General features: G+C 42.1%; 1 protein-coding gene across 1 annotated transcript in view; it reads left to right on the forward strand.

Annotated features, from left to right (window-relative positions):
- The window catches only part of NWD2 (NACHT and WD repeat domain containing 2), a 301,930-nt gene that overhangs the window by 117,487 nt on the left and 160,480 nt on the right, over window positions 1–23,963 (forward strand). The window contains exon 2 of the mRNA XM_073574727.1: window positions 12,222–12,310. Coding sequence (XP_073430828.1) covers window positions 12,222–12,310 — 89 coding nt within the window. The remainder of the gene's footprint in view (window positions 1–12,221; window positions 12,311–23,963) is intronic.

Here is a 23,963-nt window from a genome sequence, read left to right on the forward strand (position 1 = left end):
CCCTTAACAAAACCATACTTAACCCTAATCCTGACCCTAACCCTGACCCTAACCCTTAACCAAACCATACTTAACCCTAACCCTGACCCAAACCCCAACCCTAACCCTGACCCTGACCCTAACCCTAACCCTAAACCCCCTTAACTAACCCTAACTCTAACCCAAACCCCTAAATTCCATGGTTAAAAAAAAAACCGCATATGCAAAAAAACGCATACATGAGCATGCCAGTGCGCACATATGCGCATCCATAGGCTATAATGGCCATTTTTAGCGCAAAACGTGCGCATATGTGCGCATGCGCTTTTTTGCAGGGCCAAAAAATGCAACATGCTGCGTCAGGAAAATACCAACGCACACCCCAAAAAAACGCAGCGCATGAAAACCGCATACATGCGCTTACCAGCGCGCAGGTATGCGCACCCATGTTAAATATAGGGGAAAAAACGCATGCGCAGGTATGCGTTTTTTTCCAGCGCTAAAAAACGCAAATGTGAAACCAGCCTTATAGGCCAAAAATGGGGTGACAGATTCCCTTTAACATAGACCACCAGAGATGTATATTCCACTTCTGTAGTTATGAACAGTTCTCCAGATCTGACAAAGAATTTAATTCAGTAGCAATACAACACGTTAGTGTTTTTAGTAGCATGATGATTGGTGTGTCTAGGAACCGCCAGCTCAGAATAGCGACAATATACTGTATTCTAACGTCTTGAAAAGTGATCTGTTGGTACAATTTATGGTGGTCCGATCTTGATCATAGGCTGCTTTTATGCTGGCTTTAAAATAAGTAAAAACTAGGTGTGCTTGGTGCCACCTTTTCTATACTTTGAACGAATTGAAGGAAAGCACTACTTTCACAATTTCATTAAAAAATGTTGTTTCTTTGTTGAGAATTGAATCCATTGAGAATAAACGAAAAATTAAAAAGTACATGACATTGTCTTATAGTTTTTTGACATGTGTTGGTATGTGGCATTTAATGCGCACCAGCATGGGAACTTGTCATTCCATGTGTCCATCGGCACACCCTTAACATGATCGTGGGTCACCGATGGTTTGCTATGACAGTTGGGGGTCTACTGAAGATCCCCCTTGCTTGTCATTGTAAAGCTTCTTTGAAATCCTACCTGTGGCCGGGCTTCAAAGGAGACTGTGACTTTTACTGTATGCAGCCTTGCTGTGGAATCCTTGTACAGCACAAGCGATCAGACAGTCGCAGCTTCCAAAAATATGAAAATAATTAAAAAAAAATAAAAGTTCAAATCACCCCCGTTTTCCCCCTTTAAAAATAATGATATTAAAAAAAAACATATGTGCTATTGCCATTTACAGAAAATACTGGAAGCAAAACACCGTTTTTGGTCTCTGGAATTCCACAAAAAATGTTGTCACAAGTGATCAAAACGTCACATCTATCCCAAAATGGTATCAATAAAACCGTTACCTCATCCAGCAAACAATAAGCTCCATCATCCAAAAAATAAAAATGTTATGGGTCTTGGAAAATGGTGATAAAACCCAAAATAATTATTTTTTGCACACTTCTGATTTTTTCACCAATAAGATAATAAAAAAACTAGACGTGTTGGTATTGCTGTTATCGTACTCATAAGCAGAGTCATACTGCAAAGTCCTTTTTACCACAAAATGTACACTGTTAAATCAATTCTCAAAAATAATGTCAGAATGGTATTTTTTATCACAATTTCTCTTGAAATTGTTTTCCTATTTTTCAGTACACTGTGATAAAATGAATGGTGTCATTCAAAAGTACAACTTGTCATGCAAAAAACAAGCCCTTGTATGTCTATGTGGACACAAAACTAAAAGAATTATGGGTCTGGGAAGAAGGGGAGGAAAAAACAAAAATGTAAAAACGGAAATTGGCACCATTGTAAAGGTGTTAAAACAAGACTTTCTGTTCTTCACCTCTCCAAGCAACCCTACTTCCCCATCCTCATCACCTCAATATCCAACAATGCTGAATGGCTCTTTGACACTTTTCAGTCCCTCCTCAGTCCTAAAGTGCAGACCCCTATCACCAACCTCAGTGCTGTCGATCTGGCATATTACTTCAAAGAGGCAATTGACCATATCCGATAGGAAATTTTCTAACGTCATACATGCTCTTCCCTCCTGCACTTCATCAAGTTCACTTTCCTTCTTTTGAGCCAGTTCACAAGATTCCTAGCTTTTCCAGCCCTACTACCTGCACCAGTGACCCTATTCCCTCTCATCTTCTCCAGTCCCTCTCCCTGGCTGCCACTATACATTTAACTAAAATATTCAGCCTTTCCCTGTTTTTTCCAGTATTTTTCCCTCATCTCTCAAACATGCCATTAGAGATCCATTAAAAAACTCTCCCTTGACCAGATCTGCTTTTCTAACTATAGACCTGTCTCTAACATTCCCTTCATCTCTAAACTCCTGGAACGATTGGTGCACTCTCATATAAACCACTGTCTTTCAAATAAGTTCTTGACTTTTTACAATCCAGTTTCCACTCTTTACACTCTACAGAAACTGTCCTTACTAAAGTTTCTAATGATCTACTAACAGCTAAATCTAATGGTCGCTACTGGATCACCAGCTACTCACTGTCAAAGATATTACTTTCTTTTGGTTCTCCTTGTACCTCTCTGACCACCCCTTCACTGTATCATTTGCTGGCTCTTCTCCTTTTTCTGTACACTGCTTATATTGGACAAGCCATCAGCAGATTCTGTTTTCAGTACCATCTCTGTGCTGATAACACCCAATTAATCACATCTTCTCCTGATTTCACCCCTGCATTACTATAAAATATCAATGTCTTTTACATTATGTCTTCCATCTATCTAAAACTGAATCTGTCAAAACCTGAACTCCTTGTTTTTTTATTTCCTCTAATAACCTACCTATGCCCAATATTGCAGCTTCTATGGGTGGTTCTACCATAACTGTAGAGCAACATGCTTGCTGTTTTGGGATTATAATTGACTCAGATCATTCCTCCATGTCATGTATCCGATCATTTACTTGTTCATGCCACCTGCATCTCAAAAACATCTCTAGAATTCAACCTTTTGTTACCTTTGACTTAAGAAATCTTTCACTTCACTTTGATTCATTCATATTTCTGCCCAATTGCCACACCGATGCCTCCACTCTGTGCCAGTTATTGCACTGGTTGCCCATCCATTTTCACCCACTTAGCTCTGCACAGTTCTGCATCTTCTCTTTCATGTCTGTCTACCATCTTACCCATGAGTAGAGATGAGCGACTTTGCCTTTTTTAGGGTCGAGTCGGGTTTCATGAAACCCGACTTTCTCAAAAGTCGAGACGAACAAAATCGGCCGAATATAGGGAAAAGTTGGGAAAAGTCGTGAAACACGAAACCCAATGCAAGTCAATGGGGAGAAAAGTTGGCAGTGAGTGGAGGACTGTAAACACACCTGGCATGAATTTTAACCCTAGAGGCGGCGAAATCTCTCTCTTCTCTCTCTCTTCTCCCTCTCCCTCTTCCTCTCCCTCTCTCTCTCCCACTCCCACTCCAGCTACGCTCCGCTTCTCTCATTGGCTGAAAAAGTCACGTGAAAGCATTCGGCGAAACCCAACTTTGGCGCTTGGGTCGCCGACCGCATGGCCGACTTCACACTGTGGTCGGGTTTCTTTTCATGAAACCCGACTTTGGCGAAAGTCGGCGACTTTTGAATCTGACCGACCTGTTTCGCTCAACTCTACCCATGAGTATAGTTGAGCAAAACAGGTCGGTCAGATTCAAAAGTCGACGACTTTCGCCAAAGTCGGGTTTCATGAAATGAAACCCGACCACAGTGTGAAGTCAGCCATGCGATCAGCGACCCAAGTGCCAAAGTCGGGTTTCGCCGAATGCTTGCACGGGACTTTTTTCAGCCAATGAGAGAAGCGGAGCGGAGCGTAACGGGAGCGTAGCGGGAGTGTAGCTGGAGTGGGAGTGGGAGAGAGAGGGAGAGGGAGAAGAGAGAAGAGAGAGAGAGATTTCGCCGCCTCTAGGGTTAAAATTCATGCCAGGTGTGTTTACAGTCCTCCACTCACTGCCGACTTTTCTCCCCATTGACTTGCATTTTGTTTTGTGTTTCATGACTTCCCGACTTTTACCTATAGTCGGCCAATTTCGTTCGACTCGACTTTTGAGAAAGTCGGGTTTCATGAAACCCAACTCGTCCCTAAAAAAGGCAAAGTCGCTCATCTCTACCCATGAGTTCAATTCCACTAGTTACCTAAGACTAGCATTCTCTATAATCTGAGTGTCACGTGCCCCGTCCTGAGTGACATGGCCCGCAGGTCGGTAGCTAATACAACAGGATGCGGCATGTGTAATTGTCCTATGTGACGCGGCCCGCAGGCCCGTAACGAATACAATAAGACAAAGGGAATAGGGAAAATCTGGGTAACAATAACAATGGTGGCCCTGCGATAGGGAATGGGGACATGGAGACCTCCTGCACTCCCCTGAGCCAGTGTCTCTACACTACTAGCGTTCCCTAGGCTGGTTCCGCACTAGGCTCCTCTCAGGATACCTTTAAACCCTAGCTCGCCCTGCACCTAAACCCTCACTAGGGAATAGGTCGGTGTGGAAACTAATCCCACCACTGTACTAAACACACATAAGGAAAAATGACATAACAGGGGAACACCACTTAGCTTTGCTCTGTTGCTTACGCTCCCAGCAACAGAGCCACCACCTGCGTGCATCTTTTCCTCCAACTGGATCCATCACCATAGTGCAGCCTTGGAGCAAACAGAGTCCACCACTTACGTGCAGCTGACCAGAAACAGAGTCCAGCAAATGAGTCCAGCTTCTGCCAAAAAATCCAGCATGCTTGAGTCCAACTTTTCTGCCAAAAAGTCCAGCATGCTTGAGTCCAGCTTTCAGCAACCAAGTCCAGCATGCTGAGTGCAACTCTACACCATAGTCGCCACTCCACCAAGCCATGCAAGCACTTCCTGCTGACACCATAACTGCGACTCCACCACGCCATGCCAGCCCTTCTTGCAGACACCATAGTTGAGCTCCACCAATCCATGCCAGCACTCCTTGCTGACACCATAGCTGCTACTCGAGGGCTCTGACTGAGCTGCCCGTGACTGTCCTTCAGCTCCCTCCTTCACCCAGGCTTGCTTGTAACTGAAGACCTTATGACCAACAGTGATCAACACACCTGATATTCTCTTATAGAGCTACTACACCTGATACCTAATTACATGCACAAACTAAGGTAACCAAAGTGCAATGAGCCTAATGGCCACCGGGGGGAAAACTACAACTGAAATCACCACAGTGCAATGTCCCTAATGGCTACCGGGGGCAAAACTACCCTTGGCACACAGCCAAGGGAAAAAAAAAGGTTACCTTGTGCATTTACTCTGTCAGATCCACCCTGGATCATGACACAGCATCCTCTTTCCATCTTTAGAACTTCTCTGCACCAGTTGTCAGGAATGCACTAGGACAAACCGGTAAATTTCCAGTATTTACAAAGTATTGCCTCTATTTTTTATATTACTAGCTGGATTACATACAACTGCAGATGGTAAAGTTCAGTGTCTGTGCATGGACCCCGAACACGGATTTCTCCCGAGAGTCCGTTAATTACCCAGGGGTTACTAACCCCGTAATCAAAAGTATGAAAGACACACACAGAAAGAAAGTCCTTTAAAGTCCTTTAATTTAAATAAGTACACCAAGTCCTTTATTTGAAATTAAAACTCCCTGACCCTCTTTTACCCAATAATTCAACAAAAAGCAAAAAGGAAACTATACTCACCTTTCCACCGATAATCCATTAAGCCAATGTCCCATGATTTCCATGATGCGACCTCTCATCATGCCAGCTTGAACATACTTGGCTGAATATGATAATGTGGCTTTGTGTGACCGGCGGTAACCTTAATGACATCACCGCCGGTCTCACTGAAGATACGTTCTCACGTTCAGCTTAGTGTGCTCTGGCTGTCATGGTGAGAGGTTGCATCACTGATGTTACCGCTCACCAAACCATCCGGAGCGTTGTGGGACATGGTCTTAATGGATTATGGGCGGATAGATGAGTATACTTTGCTTTTTTTCTTTTGTTGAATATATGGGTAAAATAGGGTTGAGGAGTTGTTATTTCAAAGAAAGGACTTTTTGTGTTTATTTAAATAAAAGTACTTGACTTTGTGTCTTTGTCGCATAAAAAAGCTGACATGAACCCCAAAACTATTACCCCACTTGCCACCGCATCAGGGCAAATGGGAAGAGCCAAGCAAAGCTCTAGAATTGGCACATCTAATGGATGTGCCTTTTCTGAGGCGTCTGCGTTCTGCTATATTTAGGCTGTGGAGGGCCAATATCCATGGCCCCTTTCGAGTCAGAGAATACCAGCCTCCAGCCTGTCTGCTTTAGCTAGGCTGGTTATCAAAAATGTGGGGACCCCATGCCGTTTTTTTAACTTATTTATAATAACGAGCACAGGTTTTGCCTGTGCTAGTTATCAAGAATAGCGGGACCCCAAACCATTTTTTTAGTTTTATTTATAAGGTAAATGGACAGGCACCAGATGATGAATGCACTCATCATCGTACACCTGCTCTTTCTGCTGTCAGCGAGACCAGGCATATGATCATGGGAGTAGTACTCTCATCAGTTGACTCCAGTGACTGGTGGTAATCATTTCACCACTGGTTATAGCTGCTGGCTCAGAACATGTGTGACAGCGTGGGAACCGCAGCACTTTGACCGGCTACCGCCAATCAGAGCTGGTGTTTGTCGCGCTGTCATGCACATGACACCATGGGAAACTCCGGGTGTTTGGGCTTCCCATTTATTTGACTGAAATCAGGGTTCAAGCTTGAATTCAGGTACCATTCTGGTACCCAAACTGAATTTTTTTTTAAAGTTCGTCCGAACTCAACCGACCAGAACATCAATGGGTCCGCCCATCACTATACATGACAAACACTTTTTTACCTTTTGAGTCAGCCCTATTTCCTCATAGATTCGAAACTTGTGAGCAAGGCCCTCACTCCTCTTGGTATATGTTGAATTTTGTGTACTTTGTAATGTCTTATTTTGTTTGTACATGTTCCTTCTGTATTGTAAAGTGCTGTGGAATATGTTGGTGCAATAGCAAAAAAAATATTATTATTATTATTATTATTATTATTATTATTATGGTACACCAACATGTCTGTAAAAAAATATTGACCATCAGTGATTTTTTGATGAGCTGTCCAGAAAAAAAATCAAGTTAGCAAACCTGACTCGTGCATTAGGTTTTTTTTGTCTGATACTATCCTTGACTGCTAATATTCGCTAGCCCAGAGGAGCATAGAACAGAGAAGCTGCATGTTCATTTATCAAGTAAGCATACTTGTAATGAAAGCTCTAAGTGCTGTACATTTGGCTTTTGTAACTGTAGCCATTATAAATGGCACAAACGCATTTAAAAAGAGGGCAATAAAATGTTCTGTTATATCCTCCACATACCAGATGAGGCTATTCCCAATTTCCTAGTTAAACTGGGCTGCCATAAGTAAATCTCTGAAAACTCCGATACTGAATTTTTTTGCCAAGTCTGACATATACGGCATCATTTACTTTTAGCTGACTCTTAGGCTATGTGCACATGCTGCGGATTCACCAGCGGATTTTTCCGTGCGGATCTGCAGGTAAAACCTCAGGTAAATTGACCTGCGGTTTGACACCTGGACAATGGAATAGGTGGCAAACCGCAGCGGAATCCACAGAAAGAATTGACATGTCAATTCTTTCTGCGGATTTAAAACCGCAGCTTTTCCGCAGTGAAAAAACCGCAGCATGTGCACTGCGGATTGTAAATCCCATAGACTAACATGGTACTGTACAGTGTCTGCGGAACTGCTGCGGATCCACAGAGGCCAAATCCGCTGCGGATCCGCAGCAGAATCCGCAGCAGAATCCGCAGCGTGTGCACATACCCTTATATTTTAGGGGCTCATCTGCACAACCGATTTTCTTGAACAAGGGCTCGCCATAGTTTTCACTCATAACACTCATACTTATGATATTCTATGGGGCTGTGCACATATCTGATTATTTTGGTTTGCAGAAAAAATCAGTGATATGTCGGATTTTGATCCTAGTGTCAGATTAAAAAATTAGCAATACAAGTCTATGGGTCCGTGAAAAACACCTGGGTGTTGTGAGTTCATTTTCCCCTTCTCCATTGATGTCTGATGAACTCCCTCTGCTGGTGAAGAGAGGTAGTGAAATTGATTGGGATGGGAAAAACCTGTCATCTGAACAGGCAGAGCGTGATTGGACACCCGGAATCACTGAGTGGATATAAGGCAGCTGATGCCCTGCAGGGGTGCTGGTGATCCTTTCTGCTCTGAGCTCTTGCAAACCAGTTCAGTACCTGTCTTCTGAAAGCTAAGTTTTTGCTCTCTTATTTTTCCATGAGATTGTGTCTGTTTACTTAGTGTTTGTGTTCTGCCTGCCCTTGTTGGTTCAGGCTGAGCTCCATTTTTGTCTCTGGTCAAGTTGATCTTTTGCTCAGTCTTCAGAATATACTTGAGTGCTGATATAGTGATTTTGAAGTCTAGCGACTTCAGGGCCTTTTTTCCTATCAGACGGTTTTGTAGGGTTTTTTGCGGATTGCAGCCAGCATCTTTATCTTTTCTGTCCTGTCCTATTTAGTTAGTTGGGCCCCATCGTTTGCTCAACCTGTCTTTCTGTCTGTGTTTGTGTTTTCATCTGCTTTTCACCGACAATACATGTTGGGGGCTGTCTATTGCTTTGGGGTCTGCTCTGGGGCAGTTTAGATTTCCCCTTTCTTTCTTTAGGCCTATTTAATTCTCCGGCTGTGAACGAGGGGTCTAGGGCACCGTAGGAACCCCCCACGGCTACTGTTAGTTGTGTGAATAGGATCAGGGTTCTGCAATCTGATAGCTACCAACTTCTCTGGTTTTCTGGACTTGGCTTGTATTTTTGTTTTTTCCTCCTTCGGTGACTCATTCACAACACCTGGGTCCGTGAAAAACATCGGCTGCACTCAAAGGACTTTCCAGTAAAGTCTGATTTTCACAGAAGATGGAGAAACTCCACATCTGAGAATAACTGATGCCAATCTGATCAAACTCTGATTAGAATCTAATCCGAATATTCAAATCTTTTTTTTTTTCAAATGTGTAGAAAATGGTTGTATGACACTACCCCAATATGTATTTTCAGTAATTGATGGCACAGTTCCAGAACATGTCATCACTGAGTTATTGTGGGGGTCAGACCTTTGGAACCGCCGAAAATAAAAGTTCTTCATTCTGCACTTTTTTTTCCGTTCTTAAAACTGACACCAAATTGAAACCCGGTGGACCCCAAAGTAATGAATGAGACCCATTGGCTTCTATTTTCATCATTTATCAAAGGGGTTCACTTTGGCATGAATTTGGTTTATGTGTTCCTGAACAGGAATAGATAACTAAAAATTTCCAGACGGACATGTGTATAGTCTCAAAGTCTTATATTTTTAGAGTTTTAAAAAAGAGAACACTAGATAAATACTATATACAAGTACAAACAAGAGGAAAACACCAATACTATAAAATATATTATCACATCTCAGAATCTAGACAATTCCTGTAGACTGAAAGTGTCCTAGTTAAAGTGCAACTAAAGTGCCTAAGTAAGAAACTGTATCAAGGTGCGCTGATCATAGTACAGATGGCAACCTCATTTACAGTATGAAATATAATATAAACTTCGGCACTCCAAGTTGATAGTAAATGAAAGTTTTTGTATAAACTTGAATCAGACATTCAAATAAAGCCAACATTTCGGCCCGTATGTGGAATTTATCAAGGTACGTCTATAAGATGCAAACACAAAACTGTGAAAAATAAAAAAAAACACATCAACTAACAATAGCAGTTTCCATGTAAAACGTGGAATCTATTAGACATCATATCTAAATCACTTCTGTGTGGGCACTATACAGGACTGTTGACTGAGGAAAAATGGCTGTAAAGTAGCTCAAGGAGGGAGGTACAGGAGGATATCTTGTGGGCTCCAAACAGAAGATATGTAAATCAGATATTCTGTGTATAAAAGTAGAAAAATGCATTAGTATATAGAAAATGGAGCAGATAATAAATAATTCTCAAGGTGCTGAATTAAGCTCATCATTGTCTCCTGATCTCCCTGCGATCAGCGAGACCAGGCAACGTTGATGAGGCTTGTAGTCAACACCTGCTGCCAGTGAACAGCACTATCTATAAGTCTCAACATTGTCGCCTGATATCACTGCAATCAGTGAGATCAGACAACACTGTTGAGACTTGCAGCCAGCACCCACTGTGTATTATTTAAAAGAAATGTTGTGAGTTTCCCCTTCATTTTCCTAACCAGTTGAGAGAAAGCTGGGGCTTATGTTAATTTTCTGGGAACGGGTCAATAGCCTTAAAGGTTCCCAGACTATTAGCTCACAGCTGTTTGCTTAGCCTTTACTGGTTATTATAGGGAGGCCACAAAAAATTATGTGGGGTCCATCCTATATTTACTAACCAGCAAAGGCGAAACAGACAGCTGCAGGCTGATATTAATAGCCTGGGAAGGGGCCATGGATATTGATCCCCTCCCAGACTAAGAACATCAGCTCTCAGCCACTCCAGAAATGGCACATCCAATAGACGCGTCAAATCTGGTGCTTAGCCTCTGCTCTTCCCACGTGCTCTGGTGCAGTGCAAGTGGAGTAATAGCTGTGAGGTTGATGTCAGCTGTTTTATGTCCAATGACATGAAGCCCAGCAGTTAGTGATGGAGAGGCGTCTATAAGAGACCCCCATTACTAACCCCATATCAAATTTAATAAAGACAGAGTAAAGTCTTTGACTTTAAATAAATACACAGAGTAAAGTCCTTAAATTTAAATAAATACTCCCCAACCCTCTTTAGTCCAGTTTATTCACCAGCTGGAACACACTGAGAACTGCTCTCTGTGACGGGCGGTAGCCTTAATGACTTCACCGCCGATCACATGCAGCCACATTATCACACTCAGCTCAGTGTGTTTCAGTTAAAGGATTTCGCTCTGTCCATGTCTTTATTAAATTTGACTATGGCTTTAGTAATGGGGGTGTCTTATAGATGCCTCTCCATTACTAACCCCTCGGCTCGATGTCAGCGAACATAAAACAACTAAGTGCCAGATTTGGAGCATCTAATGAATATGCCATTTCTAGGGCGGCTGAGGGCTGATGTTCTTAGTCTTGAAAGGGGACAATATCCATGTCACCTTCTTTGCCTATTTATATCAGCCAGCAGCTGTCTGTTTAGCCTTTTTTGGTTAGTAAATATAGGTGGAACCCGATATCATTTTTTGTGGGGATCCCCTGATAATAACTATTAAAGGCTAAGCAAACAGTTGTGAGCTGATGTTAATAGCCACAAAACCTTTGTGGGTATTGACCCCTTCCCAGAATATTAACATCAGCCCTCAGCTGTCCGCTTTCCCTCAGCTGGTATTGAAAATTAAGGGGTGACCCCCACACCATTTTATTTATTTCGACAATAAATATAAGTACAGAAAAATAGACACGTAAAGCACTGATTAGAAAACACACTGACATATTTATCTCCATCTATCTATCTATCTATCTATCTGTCTATCATGTTCCTCATCACTATGTATCTCTATCTTTGGACATCTTTAATGCATAAAACTATTTAATTTCTATGCTGCATTTCATTCCATACATGTCACAATGACAGCACACTGACAGCACATGGACACATGAACACGAATGTCTCACGGATGTCACACGGATACGGATAACTGATCTCACCAGTACTGTTTTTTCCAGTGCAGAAATCACCAGGACATGTGTAGGGGGTCTAAGACAAACTTGAACACTTGGGCAGATATTGATGGGTTATAAATCCTTTGCAAATGGCATTATAGCAACATGCAAAAATATGATTTCATTTTGTAGGATTAGATTATTCAAATGAGTTAAAAGCCGTCAGGATTTTTCTCTCATGTCCTTCAGATCTGCAAAAGAAATTGATTTTTCCATCACTTGTTTCATCCTCTGTACTCCAAGAAATTGGTTGTATTTCATACTGGTTTCTTATACTGTGGCCCTTTTCATCTTGGACAGTTTTGCCTTCATGGCTCTTATTTTTATTTTGAATTTATAATTATTTTTAATGTTCTTTTTTATGATTTATGCAGATACAGAAGCAGAGAGGAATGCCCTAAGAGAGCAGGTGTACCCGAAGCTGAGAGAATTCTGCAGAGAAAACTATAATATGGAATTTCAGGTAAAGTACTTAGCACATACTGTATATGAATCGAAACACCTCTTAAGAAAGAGTTCTCCAAACTTTTAGCAAAAATGCTTAGGTCCAAAGTAATTAAGCAGTATAACCTAGAATTCTGGCATCACCTTTGTTTTGGCAAGCTCCACCAACTTTTTGAAAAATGGACAAAGCTAAGTCTAAGTGGAGGGGTAGCTAAGCCATGCCTAACAAATTTCTGAAGATTTATACCACAAAAATGTGGAGTAGATTATGTAAAAAATGTACATCAGCTCCTGGTTGGAGTAATATTTCTAGCAGAGGCGCATGACAGTTGCAAGAGGTGCCAAAGTCATTAAGAGGTGGAGATGTCCCAAAGATACTAGTCAATTATATTTTGTGTTAAAAAATCTTTTTTGTTGGAGGATCTTCAAAGTCTAGAGTCGCGATTCATCAAAGCGATTTGTAAAGCTTTGTAAAGTTGCTAAATTTTTGCGCAATGCAAATTCATGATAAATTATGGTGTTCCTTAAGCCAGAGATCTTACTCCAATCCAATATTTCTTACGTGGCACACAGAAGCCACCACCACTTCTCATTCATGATTAATGAATCAGGAGCATCTGACTCCAACACACTCTCTCATCACACAGGTGTGAACATCGCTGGTCTTGATGCATTGGGGCCATAATCTTGAAGGCTTCTTTGATGATTGCTGATCTTGAAGGCTCTTTCTGTATTCCTCCGCAATTATCGCTCGCAAGTCATAGCACTGGTTCTGATAAGAACAGATACTACTCTTAGCCAAAAGATTGAGAAAATATTTAATATTTGGTCACATTATGTATTAAAGAGGTTATCCACTACCTGGACAACATCTTTTTAGATAAAGCAGTTCCCCATATGAAATAAATACACCATACAGTCACCTCCTGTACTGGCGCTGTTCCAGTAATGTTGGAGGCAGGTCTATAACTTGTTATGTAACATGACCCCTGTAACCAATTAGCAGTCGCTAATGGGTTGCTGCAATCTCACTACTTCCATTTGTCCATGGCTCATCCGAACGTAAGAGCTTTGGACAACATGAAGAAGTGAGAGCGCTGCAGCCATTAGCAGCCGCCGATTGGCTAAAACAATGTCACGCGGGATCCAGGAGACTTGATTGCTGGAGCGGTGCCCGTATAAGAGGTGAGTATATGGTGTTTTTATTTTACAAGGGGGATTACTTCATTTAAAATGGTGTTGTCCGGGTAATTTTATAGACATTCTGGCCGGAGTGGGTTTCCCACGGAGTGCCACAGTTCATTGTTCATCTGAGGAGTAATGTTTCTTGTTGTGGAGACTTCTAATCTGGCAAAAGAAGTCATGTAGACCTGGCAATATTCCTTAGCAACTTAGCTTTCTATTTGTCTCTTTAGTGCCAACTATTAAGGGTAGCTATGTTTTAAGACAATGTTTGACTCTTTAACATATCTAGCCACACAAGGATTAATTAGCCAAACCAGAATCTTCAAATAAAGGAAAAACACACATTTGCAGACAGCTGTTTCATGCTTCTTGCCCTTCTTTAGTACAGAGTAGGGTTCTGGTTGGCTGGGAGCGAGACCTTTGACTGAGGTCTAAGGGGTTCATTATCCTAAAACTGCTGTCTGCAAATAGAGGACTTTTCCTTTTTGAGAAGACTCTGATTTCTTGGCATATCTTAAATGAGTTGTCCAGTCTTTTGCTAAAAGTCTGCAGTCACTCGATGTGACTGCAAACTTGTGTATCCTCACAGTGAGCACACTGTCAGGATTCTCCGGTGAGAGCAGGGAAGTCATGTGACCTCAAGTATGCGATATGCACACTTACGGCAACATTGACTAGATGTGCATGACTTCACTCAAATAAATTGGATTGAACAAGACCACCACATGTCTAGCCTGAATGTGGCCAGAAGTATGCATTTTGCATACTTTTGGTCATGTCATCGCCCTCTCACACTGCCGATCCTAGAGAATCTTGCAAACGCTGTTAGGATTCAGAAGACTGCAGTCACATATAGTGACTTCAGACTTTTAGCAAAAGCCCAAACAATCCCTTTAAGCCATGAATATAGCTTTCATCCTCTTGGAGGAGAACTAATCTTCAAAACATTGCTCCCACACATAGTAAATGCATTCAGATGAGGTTCCATTTTCTTACTATTGCACCAACAGTTGTCTCCTTCTCACCCAGAGTCTTACTTATGGTTTTGTAGCCCATTCCATCTTTGTGCAGGTCTATGATCTTGTCCCTGACATCCTTATAAAGCTCTTTGGTCTTGCCCATGTTGTAGAGGTTAGAGTCTGACTGACTAATTGAGTCTGTGGACAGAAGTCTTTTATAAAGGTGACTGTGTAAGACAGCTGTCTTTAATGCAGGTAATGAGTTGATGAGGAGCATCTAACTGGTCTGTAAGAGCCAGAACTCTTAATGGTTGTTAAGGGATTAAATACTTATTTCTCACTGAAAAATGCAAATAAATGTTTATAATTTATACATTGTTATTTTCTGGATTTTATTTTTATTATTCTATTTCTCAATATTAAAATTAACCTACCCTTAAAATTATAGACTGTTAATGTCTTTGTTAGTGGGCAAACTAACAAAACCAGCAAGGGATAAAATACGGTAATTATTTCCCCCACTGTATACAGTACAGGTCCAGAATCTTCATGATTTCGGCTTTACTTTGGATGTAAAATGAAACAACTGAGCTGTAATTGAAATGTAGACTTTAAGGTTTAGTTAAAGGGGTTGAATGAAAATATCTTATGAAATGTTTAGGAATTGCAACCATTATTCAACAAAGTGAACAAAAAGAGGGGTTGATACAGCTTCCCAAATTTTTTGCCAAAAATTTATTAGATAGGAGAAGGTGCAAAAAATATGTACAAAAATCAGTAAAAGGACAACATAGCAGCAACGCGTTTCAAACACACATGGCGTTCATTGTCAGAGCTTATTTTACAATGCCTCCTAATTTCAGGGGCTCAAAGTAATTAGACAAATTAACTTTACCATAAATAAAATGCTAATTTTTAATACTTTGTAGAGAATCCTTTGCAGGCAATGAGGGTCTGAAGTCTGGAAGCAAAAATGGACGTCACCAAATGCTGGGTTTTCTCCTTTGAGATGCTTTGCCGGCCTTTACTGCAGCTGAATTCAGCTTTTGCTTGTTTGTGGGCCTGTCTGCCTTAAATTTTGTCTTAACTCTTTCATGTATGTGCAAGTCAGAAGTGAGTGTATGACTGTGTATTACAGCCAGGACCTTCCTCTAACAATGGCATTTAAAGCAGAGCTCGAAACAGCGGCATTTAACATATGCCGGCATGGGAGTGCATAATTCTATGCACCCATCGGCATGCCCTTGACATGATCGTGGGATGCTGATGGGTTGCTGTAACAGCAGGAGATCCGTTTAAGACCTCAGTGTATGTCATTACACTCAGGACCTGAAAAACCCTGCCTCAGACGATCACATCTTCAAGTCCCCTAAGGGGACTAATAAGAACAGTGAAGAATAAAAAAAAATTGTATTAAAAAAAAAAACACCCCACCCCATATTACCGCATTCAAAAAAGTCCAAAGGGGTTAAATTAAATAATAAATAATTTAAAAAATATTGATAGGTTTTCTTTAAATCTTGCCACTTTGTTATACTCGCATGCAGTTTGAAAGATTTGAGAGCAGGAGAAAGAGCAAAGACCTGCCCCCGACTTCCTGTAATTCATCACAATGTCTTCATTTCTAGTGATGTACGACACCCAGGGGTACACCTACTGGGCGGCACTTTTGAATTATTTTTCAGGCTAACAGTTGTCATTTTAGGTAACAAAACAATGTTCCATATTTTGTTTGAATACAGGCTTCATTTTTGAGGTTTTCTTTTAGCTATTTTTATATTATGTAGATTTTTAAACTCTTAAGTTCTTTTGAAGCATCTGTAACAAAGATCAGAACTACTTTCAACCAGATTTTACTTTGAGCGTAAGAAAAAAGAAACGAAAATCGAGTTGTGGTACAAAATGTAACATGGATCATTATTTCCCAAGCGCTATTGATCTTTGCCGGCTATCAACATCACAGCGTTTAGTGTATAATAAACAGCTTGTATATGAGCGGCAGCACAATTAATTACTCAACTTTTATGAGACTTACTATATACACATCCGATAACTGTTAGGTGATAATGAATGGCAAAAATACAGACTGCAAACATAAAATCCACTTTCGTACCCAACACAAGCCATTAGAGAAAAATAGGTATTACTCATCTGATAAATGCCCCAGAATTACACTTCTTGTTTTGTGAATGTTGGAGAATTATTTTCCTATTTGGAAAACAAAGATCAGAATTGGATAGGAAATAACTCAATATGATGCATTGATGGACTACACATGGCAGGCCTTGTTGAGGAGGTGGTGTTGCTAAAGTGTAGTTGGAGAGAGACAATTTTGAGGAAAAGGATCAATAATTTAATTATAAGGATATACATTTTAAACACTGGTAAAATCCAGAGAAGCCCTAGTCTAGGACTTGATGGCAACTATCATTTTTTAAAAGTAGCTATGATAGTTCGATCCTGGCTAGCACCGTGAGAGAGCTAGCGGGGATGTCATCGAGGTCACAGCAGTTCAGCCCGACTGGGAACAGAGCCTCGCTGACCGGATATAACCTCGATGAAGTCACCACCGGTCTCTGAGGCTGCACTTACAGCAGTGAAGTCACCAGTGGTTCTCAGCCTGAACGGTCACATCTTGGCACCGTCCAGGTTGAAAACTGTTTATCCCCCAGACATGTATTACTGCATGGGACACAACGACGGACAGGTATGGTATATTGTTGTTTTTTTATTTTACTTTTATTACAGTAGAGCGAGGGCTTCTCTGGAATTAGGCGTTTAAATAAAATTGGAAAACTGTGATTAGTCTTATTTCAAAAAAAGGACTTTATTCTTGCTGTGTCTTTATTTACCATACAGCTATAGGATTAGTAATGGAGAGGTGTCTTATAGACACCTCTCCATTACTAATCCGTGGGCTTGATGTCACCGGACAATGCAAAGGTGACATCAACCCCTCAAATATGAACCCAACTTGCCACCGCTACAGGGCAAGTGGGAAGAGCCGGGCAAAGCGCCATAATAATCATCTAATATGCCTTTTCTGGGCTTCTATTTTTAGGCTGGGGATACATGGCCCCTTACCAGCCTGAGAATATCAGCCACCAGCTGTCTGCTTTAGCAAGGTTTGTTGTCAAAAAGGGGGGACCCCACGCCATTTTTTTTAATTATTTATTCAAATAATTATAAAAAACGGCATGGGGACCCCTCTATTACTGATAACTAGCCTTGCTGAAGCTGACAACTGAGGTTTGCTGCCTCCAGCTGTGAGTTTTGCCTGTCTGGTTAGCAAAAATACAAGGGAACCCACGCTTTTTTAAAAAAATTATTTATTTACAGTGCAGGAGCAGCTAATGAATACTTCCATCCACCACGCCTGCTCTCACTGTAATTAGCGGTAGCAGGTGTCTGATGATGGGATTAGTAGTCCTATCAGCTGACACCAGTGACCGGAGGTAAGCTTTATACCTCTGATCACAGCTGAGCGCTCATGCTGTCTTTGGTTTTCACTGCCGGTCAGAAGTGGTGTTTGCCACGCTGTCATGCACTGGTGAAGTCCGTGTTCGGTGTCCGTGCATTAACAGTAGGTGTTCGGTACAGACACTGAACTTTACTGTTCGGGTTCACCCATCTCTATTTCCGTGTACAGTAACAAACGCTGTGTAGGCAGATTCTCAGGGAGCTCTGTGTCGGCCCTGAGATCTTAACAGCTCACTTACATTTAATAAAAATGTGGATTTCTCTGGGTTAATTCCGCTTTCTATAACCTACGTGCCCATATAAATGGCCTTGGTGGGTTGATCCTGTATAGAATACCAATATGTAAGTCTCAGACATCCTTTTTTATTATTTTGCTTTTATAGCACCATCATATTCCACAGCGCTTTAAAGACACCATCTTCGCTGTCCCCATTGAGGCTCAGAATCTAAATTCCCTATCAGTATATCTTGAGGAAACACACAGAAATATGAGGAGAACATACAAACTCCTTGGAGTTGACCTTGATGACATTCAAATCCAGAACCCCAGCGCTGCAAAGCAACAGCACTAACCACTGAGGTACTGTGCCGCCCCCTTTATGGATATTTCCACACATCTTTTAAACTTTGGCAGTCACCGAGCTTTTCAAGAGGAAGCTGTTTCAAACATGCTTTTTTTGTCACAAACTGTATTTTTTGCATCTTCTTGATCGCTTCCTGAGAAATTGCTTCATCATTTTTGACTGGTTTAGTTTTTTTCCATAGTTTTTGGCTTGTCTTTTTTCTTATTGGCAGTTTCCAGTCATTTTTTCTTCTTCATTCAACATTGAAAATGTTGGAAAAATGCCTAAAAAAAACTCCTAGATGTCTTTTGGCCTCTTTGGAGGCTTTTCATTGACTTCTATTGTAAAATATAGGTCTTCTAACCGTAAAATGCTTGAAGAAGGGACATGTCAGTTCTTTTAGTCAATTGGCATCGTTCGAAATCTGAACCAGTAAAAAGATGCTTAAAAGCCTGAACATATGAACAATAAGTCACTTTTACATAGACATTCATATGTTCATTCTATGAAGCATCTTGGAGTGCTTTTTCAGGCTGTGTTTGGTGCAGATATGCCTGAAAAAGACGTTTTGTGCACATCTCCTAAGGGTTTCTCTGTTGGTGGTTTGGATGACAACTCATAATAAATGTGGATTAAAAAATTAACAGGAAATCAGTCCTGCATGTAGAACAAGACTCTAGACTGGAGATGGACTCATAAAATTTCTGTTGAAATTCAGTCTTAAAAGGAAGCTGTTTTTGGCTGAGTGCTTCCACCCCTTTCTTTTGTGATCTGTTGGGAGCAGGGAAGTCTCCGACCCTTGACCACCATCAATTTTAGCTCCTGACTTGTCCCTATGACATGTCAAATAATCAGTGAAAGTGCAATTACATTATCAACAGTAAATCATTGTCCTTCATAATATAGTGACCTGTTTTCAATTTAAATTTTAACTTTTTTCATTGCTTCGTCCCATAACTTTTCCTAGTGCCTTTTCCAGTTGCTCCTGTGTCCATGCCACCGCCACACTCTAATAGACATATATCATACTAATACAACGGCTCTCATTGGTAGAACCCTTTAAGGTCACTATCCATTGGTAATACTTTATGAATAACCATGCAGTTACAGGCCCAGTGGGAACTTGATCTAAATTGAAGAGAAGGCCAAATTGTTCAATATAGATATTGACACTATGCTGAAAAACTTTAACAATCTGGTAATGGTTTACAGAGCCGTCAGTGCTACGGGCCAAACCACACACTATATGATAGTGGCATTCAAGAAATAACCACTGAATAATAAAGCACTTAACTATATTTGGGAAAAACCTTTGAAGAACGATATGTCAGTGTCACTAGCTGAAGCCCTGGAGGTGTGAGGAGGACCATTGGAAGAGGAGCAGTTATGGACAGTAATGAATCAATACACTGAAAGTTTGCAACAACTGATGAGAAAAGGACTTATGGTATTCCTTTAGCTTCCATCTCCATATTCAGCAAACTTAGGGCACAGTTAAAGGGGTTGCCTGGCCTTGAGATGAAAGTATTTATTAGATACAGTATAATAAATCGTGAATCTGAATTCATTCTTGTGCATAGACGTAGCGTGGACCCATATTTTTGTGTACATGACCTATACTTGAGATATACGTGAAAATGGTTGTTGCAATTATCCGTACAAAAAGATCAATGTTTCCTAAGGCTACTTTCACACATCAGGTTTTCGGCGTCAGGCGCGATCCAACGTCGTGCCGGAATGCCGGATCCGGCAAATGTTTTGTAAAACCTGATGTGCCGGATCCGGTTTTCTGCCGGATCCGTCTTGTTCTTGACAGACAAAACCGGATCCGTCTTATCCGGTTCATCCGTTTTTCTATCCGTTTTTCGACGGATTACGCCGGATCTGGTTTTTAAAATTGACCCTTGTGGCCTTCCGAACGGGATTGGCTACTGGAAAACTATATATAGCATGTTCCTACAGCCCTTCTTTGACAGGTTGTAGAGGAGAAAGTGCAGGTTGGAGAGAAGAGCAAGTTACTGGCGAAGATGGATGTTGTCATTGGAAATATTACCACTAGAAGTTCTGTGACGGTTTCAGTAATGAGGGACAATTTTGCACTATACTTTATGTCACCTCAAGGCAGAGTACACTGGCAGGATGACAGAGTGTGAAAGATGTGTGCCCTAACCAAACTTGTGTACCTTCTGGACCAACAGTATATACCTTTGCCAACCAAAGTTGGCTATCTTGTCATGGTCTTACTATTTTTAGCTTTAGGCCACAGGTGTGTACCTGGTTGTGTTTTATGCAAAGTATTTCACCTTTTAACAAAAGTTGTGTACATTGTTAGGAAATCACCAACAATAAACACAACTTTTCAGGTGAAATACTTTGCTTCAAACACAACCAGGAACACAACTGTGGCAAAAAGCTAAAATTTACCCACAGTTATATACCTGGTTTTGAATACCTTTTTACCTTTTAAATACCCTGTATTTAACCTTTTTTTTAAACATATTTCGCCGCAGAAAGAAATGACAGACAACCAGTGTAAACAATAATTTAACTTTTATTTAAAATATTTTTTTTTGTGTAAACTGTTTTTAAAGTTAAAAAAACTTTTTTAATAAAGGTTTGAAACCAACCAAATGGGCATTTTTATTACAAAAAAAACATTATAACTCGGTGTAGTGTGGGGTGGAAATACTGCTGGAGGGGCTGCGGGACACTTCGACAATGGGAGTGTGGAGAGAGGACTGGGATCGTGGTGGGGAAGGAACAGTTAGAGGTGATGGTGTGGAAAAAGCTACAGAATGGGTGGACATGTGGGAGGCAGAAGAGGTGGTGAGCGGTGGAGTGGAGGGTTGGGCAGGGACTGTAGGAGCAGATGATGTTGATGGAAAGTTGTATGGGGAAGGAGTTTGGTACGGGGAAGGAGTTTGGTACGGGGAAGGAGTTTGGTACGGGGCAGGTTGCAGGTTGCTGGAAGTGGGGAGATGTCTGGTACTGGGGAGGTTGCTGGTACTGGGAAGGTTGCTGGTACTGGTGAGGTTGCTGGTATGTAATAGGAGGGGGAGGATGGAAAGTGGCTGGAGGGGGTGCAGATGTAATAGGAGGGGGAGGATGGAAAGTGGCTGGAGGGGGTGCAGATGTAATAGGAGGGGGAGGATGGAAAGTGGCTGGAGGGGGTGCAGGTGGAGGAACTACAGTGGTGGGAGGTGGAGGTTGGGAGGTAACCTGCTGTAGAGCACCGTGGCACGAATGCATTACATGCATCTGCTGGGTAGGAGATAGTGTTGCCATGCTCTCCACAGCAGACCTGAAAAAGGTGTGGTTTGGCGAAGATCTTGCTTCTGAATGCATGGTTTGCAGAAGTGTCTTCACCTCCAGAATGCTGGAGTTGATCTGCTGAAAGCCTGCGGAGATTTGCTCTGACAAGACTTTTAGACAGTTCTGGAAAGATGCATTCAGATGCAAGAACTCTGGCGCATAACTCTTTTCCTGACCCCTCTGCCGCTGCCGCCCAGTACCCGCAGGTGTACTAGAGGTGGCAGGGGCAGAAGGGTGGGGTAAAGGGAAAGCGATGTCCTCACCAGCAGCTTCATGTAATGTAGGCGGCCACGATGCTCCTGTGCTGGTGGATGGGACAGATGGGTCGAATGTGTGGGAAGGCTGGGAAGGTGCAGATGTACCGGGGCGGTCGAAGTGTCCCTCGGTGCCGGTCTCCTCAGGGATCGCCTCAGAAGGGTCCAATCGTGCAGGCTCCCGAGTGCTGCTCACCGTGCTGTGGAATAAAGAGAAAAAAAAACAATTAAAATACTGACATGGTATGGCCCTGGCTGAAAAAAAAAGTTACATCTAACATTTTTTTTCACATGTGGTGTGTAATATTTACCTTCTAGTGACCATTGTTTCCCGGAGGAACGACAGGGCTTGTGCGTACTTGTACTTGCTCCTGCGTCCTCCAGATCCACTCGGGGCCCGCATCTCTTTATTGAACTCCTTCTTGAAACGATCCCTCACAGACCGCCACCGATTCACAATTCTGTTCCCTGAAACGAGAAAGGAGTGGTTAGTATACAACATCAGTGTTTCACAAACTCCAGTCCTCATGGTCCCCAGGGGTCATGTTTTCAGGATTTCCATAGTAAATAGAAATCCTGAACACATGATCCGTGGGGACCACGAGGACTGGAGTTCGGGAAACACTGGTTTACATCAAGCAACCGGTACTGTATATACTTACGCTCTTTAATCTGGGCCCGAACATCGAGGTCCTCCCAGCGGCCCACAAGGAGCGAACAGATTTCCTCCAAGAGTCGTCGGGTAACAATAAGGTCAGCGTGGCGGCGGTCAGCCATATTCCAGAGCGGCTCCCTTTCTCTGACGAGATCGATGAGGTGGTCCACATCGAGTCCTCCATCCTCACCGTCAGAGTCGGGAGCACGCTGTGAAGGCTGTTAAAGAAAAAGACAAAAATAACATAATTAGCCTCCACAAAAGAAATGAAATAAAAAGTGCAAAAAAACAAAGCAAAAATATTTATACTTACACGCTGGTGACCGCCGCGTTGCTGTCGCCGACGACCCTGGGAGGCACTGCGAGGACCTCTTGGCCGAGCACCAGATTGGGAAGACTAGAGAAGAAAACAAAAAATGTTATGTCTTTGGATGTAGGCATTTGTTTGCTGTGTGTGGTCTGCAGAACATTGTTTTCTATGTGTTGTGTGTAGTGTGATGTTGTGTTTCTGCGTTTGATGCAAAAAACTTACCAATTGTGAGCCCACTCCAAGTGTCTGTCCACCCCTTCCTTCTTCTTCTGGGAGCTCCTCTTCATCTTGTGAATCCTGTTTTGAAATAAAAGGCAATGAATAGACATATATTACAGAGATGATGGATTTTGGAAATAAAAACTTACCGTCAAACGCTGACGATGCGAGGGAGGGCTCCCAGAAGATGATGTGCTGTCTTCCTGGTGGCCACACTCCATGCCTGTGGGTGGTGTTCCAGCTGCTGCCATTGCTGCTGCTGCTGCATCTATTGGGCGGCTGTTGAATAAAGAGAAACAAAGGGCCAATGAATATCTTGATATTCAATAGCCCTAGTTTGGAGGAATGGGGGATTTGATAATTACCGTCTCTCATCTGCTGCTGGCCTCCCCTCCTCAGCATGTTCCATTTGCTGCTCCATTTGGGGTGGTGGTGGTGCTGATGGTGCTGCAGTGGTCTCCTGCCTTCTCCTGCTGCGCTTGGTTGCTTTCTTGGGTGGCATGTTGGGTGTGGCTGTGGGTCCCACTGTCTTGCTTTTATATATGTCTTGTGGGCAGAGCTACTGAGCATGCTCAGACCAAAAAAAACGGATCCGGCCACCGGATCCGGCTTTCGCCGGATCAGGCGCATTGCGGCGCTCATAGGCTTTCATTGTGTGAAAAAGCCGGACGCACCGGATCCGGCGTGTCCGGCTTTTTCGCTGGAGACAAAAAACGTTACAGTAGCCGTTTTTTC

Source organism: Dendrobates tinctorius, unplaced genomic scaffold (genome assembly GCF_039654945.1).
Source record: "Dendrobates tinctorius isolate UK_male_01 unplaced genomic scaffold, ASM3965494v1 ptg000039l, whole genome shotgun sequence".
Taxonomy (NCBI): domain Eukaryota; kingdom Metazoa; phylum Chordata; class Amphibia; order Anura; family Dendrobatidae; genus Dendrobates; species Dendrobates tinctorius.